The sequence below is a fragment of the Meles meles genome, chromosome 1, assembly GCF_922984935.1.
Source record: "Meles meles chromosome 1, mMelMel3.1 paternal haplotype, whole genome shotgun sequence".
NCBI classification, from domain to species: Eukaryota; Metazoa; Chordata; class Mammalia; order Carnivora; family Mustelidae; genus Meles; species Meles meles.
This window is the reverse complement of record NC_060066.1, coordinates 115,350,477-115,358,824: the sequence shown is the minus strand read 5'-3', so window position 1 is coordinate 115,358,824 and position 8,348 is coordinate 115,350,477. Positions and strand designations below refer to the sequence as shown.

The window sequence follows — 8,348 nt, the reverse complement described above, 5'->3', positions numbered from 1 at the left end:
GTGCCAGGCCCATCTTGGGCAGATGAAGACACACTTAAATGTCACATGATGGCTGTTGATACTCATTGAGCATTTACTATGTACCAGGTATTGTTCTAAGTGCTTGCCGTGAATGAGTTCATTCAACCAACACAGTCTGATGGGGTACATATTATTAGTATCTCCGTTTTACAGAGGAGGGTCAGTAACTTCTCTAAGATCATCCAGCTACTGAAAATAGAACCTGCATGCAAACCCAGGCAGCCTGGCTCAAGAGACCGTCGTCATTACTACCACCTTGTGTCTCCCCACATTCATGTTGACCTTCTTCCCAAGGGGGAAGGAGAGGGAAGCATTAAGAAGAGAACATTTCTGCTTGATTTTTTTATTTATCCGGTTTACTACTTGACCTAATGATGCACGTTTAGCCAGGATGAGGCCCATCTTTTCCTATTTTTATCCGTATATGCTTACTTACCCATGAAGGTCACTCACTTTTCTCACCCAGATTCGAATGATTAACAAAGAACCGTATGATGCAAACGGTTTTGCTCTTTGCAAGCCATCTGTGTTTCCCAGTGTGCTGCAAACCACACCATTGCTTCCTCTTTACCTTTGTAACGAGAGCGCAGCGTTTGTCACTCAGTGTCTGAGCAACTTCAGTGACACCACGAGGAAAGGTCTGTACTGGGCCAAATGGCACACATCCCACATGTGGCATCTTTCTTTCTCTTTCTGAGTAAGTGTCATAATACTGCATGTCTCTGTCGTCCCAGGAGCTTGTCAACAGGAGGCTGTTGGGTGGTGGGTGGAGGAGGACAATTTGGTATTTACAGGCAAAAATTGTGCCACACATTTTGAGTTTAGGCACGAATTTTTGACTTAACCAAGAACGGTGTCCTGGTTTACCTCGGTGCACTTGAGTTCTGGGGAGATGCGGTGCTTGGTTGAGTTTGTGAACCTGGGCCCACCGATGTTCACATTTGTCTATGCTGCCCTGAGTTTACCTTATCCTTCTGGGCTAACCCATCGGTGGAGGCCTCAGCTGCCCACACTGAGAGGTGACCTTACGTCTTGTCTGATGTATTTGCTTTGGGAATGTGAATGGATGGAAGGGAAAGTTATGAGAGCACTTAGAAATTTTAGGCAAAGCTAAAGGAAGGTTCTGGACATTCCTGGGAGCAGAAGTGGGAATTGATCTGAGGACTGAGAAGGGACTGAAAGATTCACTGGGTCTGCTAAAGGGCACATGGAGGGTCCTAGCTGGCCCAGGAGTACTTAAACATATAACCGTGGAGGAATGGGGAGATTTGGAATAGAACAGATGACCTGTGCTGGGAATGGAATCGTTCCAGAGCAGGTAACGGGTACTTTTTTGTGTGTGCTATGGGTTCCTTTAGCAGCGAGGCCTATAGATCCCACCTTAGAATAATTTGTTAAATGCCTAAAATAAAATGCATAGGATTATAGGGGAAATCCACCATACTGAAATGCAATTATCGGTATCGTTTTAAATGGTGATGTAGTTATTTACTGGCTTCTTGGCAGTTCCATCGCAAGATCCAGAGGTGGTCTGTTAACCACCAAACTTTGAAGGCGTAATGAATGTGAATCATGTTTCAAGATGTCTTCAACAATAGTAATGTAACGTGAACATATCTCTGCTTTGTTGTCTACCTTCATGACTGAAGGAAATGCTAAATTTTCATTGAGACGAGTGAAAAATAAAGATGTAGGGTTTTGGTTTTTGTTTTCCATTTGAGTTTATGGACCTTGAATCCTGAGTGTGAACTCAGATTAAGAAAAGCCGTGGAGACTAGACGGAGTTCACACGGGGACCTGAGTGGGAAGGTTGGGGAACTAAGTGAACATAATTAGCAGTGTGGCCAGAGCTGTGGCTAACACATAAAGAAGTGACAGCCTTCAGCACAATGGTGTGCTTCGTAAACTTTGGCTTGAACCGAACGGGGCTCATGTCTCAGCAGACGGTAGATCGTGTGACGCAGGGATCAGATCTGAGACCTGATGGGGTGAGAGGGGGCCCGTGGGGCTAGTTACGAGGCTAGGTTAGTGGCTGGGTGGATGGATATCACCAGACTGGCTTGGCTGGGCAGGTTGGTGACTCGTACTTCCAATTTGTCCTGTTCAGTTGTTGAGTGTGATTATTTGTTTATTTTTAAATTTTATGTATGTATGTATGTATTTAGAGTGTAATTCTTAAGGAGACATGCTTTGTGTATTTGGACTGTGTGTTTGGCTTGTGTAGAGTACAAAACAGGGTATGTGTTGTGCAACAAGTCAGACATTGCAAATTCTCTCCTTCACACCCTTCTTTTTTTTTTTTTTTTTTTTAAATTCTGGTAAGCAGACTGGAAGCCCAGGGTGAAGGCAAGTAGTAACCAGGTTCAAAAAAAGGGAAGCTGGAAGCTTTTCTTTAACCCACATAGACAATTATCCAAACTGGGCCTGTATTTCTTGCTTCTAAGTACTGACTCCCTTCAAAGCACTCATTTTTTATAGAACCATGGTTTTTATGTGAAGGGCACATGAATCAGGAAGCAACTCAAAAGAACTTTGGAAGCCTGCTATTTGTCCTGACAATTATGGAGGCAAAATTATAAATAAGGGAGGAAGTTGGATGCTGATCAATTGATTGGTTGCACTATTTAGCAAAGGTATACTTTGTCCAGATTAATTTTTTTAAATAAACATAAAGACTGATTAGTTCTGTCAGAATACAGCGCTCAATGAATTAATGTTACCAGTGAATGAGCTCATGGACTTAGCACTCAGCTTGGCCTCCCTGATCTAGACCTGTCTTCCCTCACCCTGACTAGCTTCCTTCCATAGAAAAACCACTAATGTGGGAGGGACCTAGGGAGAGACCCATTTTTTTCTAATCTTACAGAGACTATATTCATAGAAGAAATTGTTTTGGGTTGGAAGTTCTCTCCGCCTTCAAGGGCATAGGGTTTTTGTATGTGTACATGTAAGGAGATGTTGCTTGTTGTGTTTGATATTCTCTGGGTAGGTTTTATATAATGTGGAATCATTTGAAGTTGCTATTTTTGTGTATCAAAAATGGTCAATTATAGGGGCGCCCGGGTGGCTCAGTCGGTTAAGTGTCTGAATTTGGCTCAGGCCATGATCCCAGGGTCCTGGGATCGAGCCCCACATTGAGCTCCTTGCTGCGCAGGGAGTCTGCTTCTCCCTCTGCCACTTCCCCTCCTTGTGCTCTCTCTCTCTCTCTCTCATTGTCAAAGTAAATAAATCCTTTTAAAAAGTGGTCATTTATGGGCCATTTTATATGATCAACCTAACATCTTCCCTTTAAATAATATTGTAATGGTAAATTTGGCAATCCCAGTGATCTTTTGGAAGAAAAAAAAAATCCCATTATCATCCAAGAATTGTTTGGGTTTCAAAAGCGTGGCCCCATTGCGGTGTGTCAAGGCCCAGCTGTATATCCATCAGTCAGTGAGAATTTGAGTTGCTTAAACAAAGGGTTCTAACCCTCTGTCCACTAGGAGAGAAAGCAACAGAACAGTCCTCTGAAGTATTTTACGGCTGAGGAGGAGAGATAGGGACAATATCTTCCACAGAGAATGTCTTTATAAAAGTTGCTTCAGCGAAGGGCCCCAGTGCACAGCCATTTGAGTGACCTCTGTCGACCATTCAAAAATACCTGGGATACTTCCATGCTGTTGCTTCACTTTTCTAAGAAAGCGGTACCTTCCCACTTGTGTTCTTCACCTCGTGCCTCTGTGGGGCCTTCCTCCATTCACGGTCCTCTCTGACGTCATCTCTCCCCTCTGCAGCTCCTCTGCCCTTAAGCACATCCGGCCGGCCCACCCTGCTTCTCCCCTCTCAGCTATCATTGCCCGCTGCCACCTTATTCTGCTGTTTCCCGCCTCGAAGTAGTTCCCACCCACCTCTTACAGTCGCTTCTTATCCTTGAAATCGGCCTCCGCTCTACTGAAATCTCTTTTACAAAGCTCTCCCCTGATACTGTCCTCATCAAACTAAAAGGACTGTCCCCTGACTTTACGGTCCTTGCCCTCACAGCAGCTTTTCAGCAAGCAGACAAGGCCTTTTTTTTTTTTTTTTAAAGATTTACTTATTTATTTATTTGAGAGAGAGAGAGAGAGAGGGAGGGAGAGGGAGGGGGAGAGAGAACACAAGCAGGGGGAGGGGGCGGGAGAAGCAGGCTCCCTGCTGAGCAAGAGCCCAAAGTGAGGCTGATCCCTGGATTTTGCGATCATGACCTGAGCCAAAGGTAGCTGCTTAGCTGCCTGAGCCACTCAGGTGCCCCCCAGACAAGCCTTTTTGTGGAACATTTTCCCGTCCTCTGGTTTCCAAGCTACTAAGTCCTGTCTGCTCTCCTACCTCCCTCACTCTTCCTTCTGTAGGTGTGTTCCTCATCCTATCCCCTAAATAGAGAGACCCTCTAGTAATCTCTCTTTAGCCCTCCTCCTTCTCCTCCCTCACACTGCCCAGTGCTGTAACTGACCTAATCTGCACCCGTGGCCCAGAACCTTCTGTGGTTATAAACAGGCATTCACAGGAAGCGGTGAGAAGCAATGGAGACAGCCAGGGATTTCACATTTGCAAATCTAGTTTCAAGTCAGGCTCAGCCATATACAGGTTTGACTTTACTAAATGTGGGAATATCACAGACTTCTTAAAAGGACTAGATTACAAAGATTTTCAAAGGGTTGAGTAGACCTCAAAGTAAAAATACGTATTTATTTATTTATACTTTTATGTATCTATAAACACATATATAAAATATATATTAATTAAAGATTATTTCCCAACGTTTGCTGGATATCCTTCCTATTTAATTTATGGTATTCAAATTTAGTATTTTCAAAATCAAATGCAGTATCTTCTCTTCTCCCTTACCCTTGAATACAACAGTCTCTTCTTGATACCCTTATTTCTATTTTTCTAAAGATTTCATTTATTTCTTTGTTTGTTTATTTATTTACTTATAGAGAGAGGGGAGGGGCAGAGGGAGAGAGAAAATCCCAAGCAGACTCTGTGCTGAGCATGGAGACCAATGCAGGGCTTGAGATCATGACTTGAGCAGAAAGCAAGAGTCAGACGCTTAACTGACTGAGCCACCCAGGTACCCCGTGATACCCTTACTTCTATTAAGAGAATCATTATTTTCTCAGTCAACCTCACAAAACTTGCCATCGTTTTTGATTTCTAACAGCCTTCCATCCTTCCATCCACCTCTTCTACCTCCGAGCATCCAAGACACTGAAAAACTCTCTAGATTTTGTCTCCACAGTAGCTCTTATATAGTCCCTTTCTTTGCATTCCTATTGCAGCAATCACTTCTCTCCTGGGCTACCATGATTTCCTAATGTTTTTTTCTAATTTCCATCATCCTACACAGCTGTCAGATTGATTTTCCTAAGACCTTTCCAGCATTTCCAGTGGATCCCCCATCACTTGATCGGTCAAGTCCCAACTTCTAGATGTGATACTCAAGAACTTCATGCTTTGGGCCCCAAATTCCTGTCCAGCCTTACCTCCTTCTATTCATCTTCATGTGTGTAACCTTTCCCCTAATTCATTTGTTAAAATTTTATTTATTTATGTGAGAGAGAAAATGGGAAAGAGAGAGAGTGTGAGAGGGGAGGAGGTCAGAGAGAGAAGCAGACTCCCTGCTCAGCCGGGAGCCTGAAGTGGGACTCAATCCTCGGTCCAGGATCATGACCTGAACTGAAGGCAGTCACTTAACCAACTGAGACACCCAGGCGTCTCCCCCCCCCAATCCATTTTATCACTCCCTAATTCCTAAACAAGTCTTTTGATTCCTACTCATACAATCTTGTTATGAAGTCTTCCCCACTTAAATTATCATAATCCTTCCAATTCTTGAAATTCCACTTCTCAAAGGGTCTCTTCCTTAAGCCTCTCCTGTTTCCCTCCCCTCAAAATGCAATCTCTCCTTCCCTCAAATTCCTTAAAGCACTCTTATCATCTCCCTGTTATGGAGAGAGGACTATCATCCTATCTGATTAAATTATAAAATCACGAAGTCAAAGACGATCCCTAACTCATCTTCGTGTCTTAGCTCCTGAAGCATCAGAAATACTATAAGTTGTTGAATAAGTATTTATTGAATTGGCAAATAAGGCAGTAGAAGATAGAATGCTAGTTTTCACAGTAAAATGTTTCAGATATGGTACCCATCTCCTGATGCCACGGAAGATACTGAAAAGTGTTGCCTAGCGACCAAAATAACACTGTGGTAACATACCACTAAAGTGGTACCTCAGAAACCCCATTTCTAAAAACATTTTTGTTGTGGAATGTAACACATAAGAAAAGTTAGTAAAACATAAACATGGAGTGTAGCAAATAAGTTAAAAAATAAAAACCATATCATCACTATCCAGGTCAAAAAACAGAAGATTGCTAGGACCCTAGAAGTACCCACTCACTGTGCCATGAGCCCCCTCCGGATCACTACCGTCCCCCCTACACACAATCACTGTCCTGACTCCCATGATAACCACTTCCTAGCTTTTCTTCTTTTTTTAAGTGGTTTTCTGTTCACATTTACTAAATGATACAGTGTGGTTTTGCCTGTTTTTAAGGTGATAAATCCTGGAATCATTCCGTAGAGCATCAAAAAAAATTCTCAACATATGGTCTCTTTCATTAAACGCATTATCCATGTTACAACCAGCTATGATTCTTTCACTTTCATTTCTGTGTAACATTTCATTTTATGGATATGCCACAGTGTGTCTATTCTTGCTGGTGGACATACCAGTAGTCTCAAGATGGGGCTACGATGAACAGTGTTGACGTGGGTATTTTTCCATACGTAGCCTGGTGCCCAGCGCACACATTTCTCTGAGATATATGTCTAACTGGCATTGCTGAAAATGTTTTAAGTTGTCTCTGTTCAATAATTGGTAAGTAGTAAGTTACATTTTTTCCTTCTATCCCTCAGGATTTATTAGAAGAGCATAATATCAATATATCACATGAACTGGGATTTATGAATAAATTAGTATATTTTAATTGTTACTGGAAATGTGTGTGGTTGGTGGGATGTATGTTTGTTTTCCAGATTTGCATGAAGCATTCAATAGGCAGTTTTTAGTGGACTGCCTCAGATGACCATTCGAACTTTTTCCCTGGTTTTTGTGTAGTCCCTCTTCTCTCAGAATTGTTTCCATTCCAAAATTCCACTCCTCAGCCTTACATGGTCTCTATAAGGTCATTTTTCCTTTCTCTCACTTTTTTTCCACCCTAGTTTCCTTTACTTGCTGTTCTTGTGGATTTGCAAAATTCAGCAGATATTCTTTCTCCATACCTTCTTTTTTTTTTTAAGATTTTTATTCATTTATTTGAAAAACAGAGACAGCACAAGCATGGGGGAGGGGCAGAGGGCAAGGGAGAAGCAGACTCCCCGCTGAGCAGGGAGCCCGAATTGAGACTCCATCCCAGGACCCTGGGATCATGACCTGAGCTGACGGCAGATGCTTAACTGACTGAGCCACCCAGGCACCCTCTCCCCATGTCTTCTTCTGAGCTCCATTCTGTTCATCCCACAATGCCAGCAATTGCTCACTGAGGGACTCTTCTGAGGTCTTTCCCCTCCTCTCCCCCTTCCACTGGGTCCCAGGCCCCTAGTGAAAGATCGTGGTCACCCTTAGGCAACTCTGTCATTTGCTCTTTATTCTTTCTGTCACACAAACTAGCCTTTAATATTAGCCTAATCCATAAACACATGCATTTTTCATTTCTGCAAAGTGTCTGATTTTGAACACATGCACTTCAAAAGAAAATGTTGCCATTTGAGAATGTTTTCTCCTTCCAACTGAATACTTGAGATTTGTCTCAACAGGAAACACTTCATCGTCATCGCAACTGAATACTTTTGGTGAGAGAACTAAGGTGACTTTGAGCCCAGATCCTGGCAGACTTGACAGGCCGTCTTTTATGAAGCTTTTCAATAAAGCTGTAGTGGCTCTTTTAAAAATGACAAAACAAAAAACCCTCCACAGTATAGAAAGGAAGTGCTGCTGCCTCTTCTGCTGCTAATTTTAGCTAGTCCTGCATCAGACGTGGCCAGGAGCTACAAATAGTTCCAACGAACTAGCAAGACCGAGAAAGTGTGGCACCACAGGCTGTGGGTAGATTTCCCCTCTCCAGCCATCTCGAAGAGAACGGCCCGACAGGTAGCCAGGAATGAGAGTCAGAAGGAAGAATTTGCTGAATTGTCCCATAAAATAATATAAAAGGTGAATTATCGTGCATCGTATTGACTTTATTTTAATATTTTTAAATTTATTTATTTGACAGAGATAGTGAGAGGGGGAATCCAAACAGGGGGA

At 42.7% G+C, this 8,348-nt stretch overlaps 1 protein-coding gene across 1 annotated transcript in view; it reads left to right on the top strand.

Moving 5' to 3' along the window:
• The first annotated feature begins 513 nt into the window (after window positions 1-513).
• CD101 (CD101 molecule) overlaps window positions 514-8,348 on the top strand; it is a 37,082-nt gene continuing 29,247 nt past the window's right edge. Inside the window, exon 1 of the mRNA XM_046027810.1 lies at window positions 514-718. Coding sequence (XP_045883766.1) covers window positions 676-718 — 43 coding nt within the window. The 5' untranslated portion in view covers window positions 514-675. The remainder of the gene's footprint in view (window positions 719-8,348) is intronic.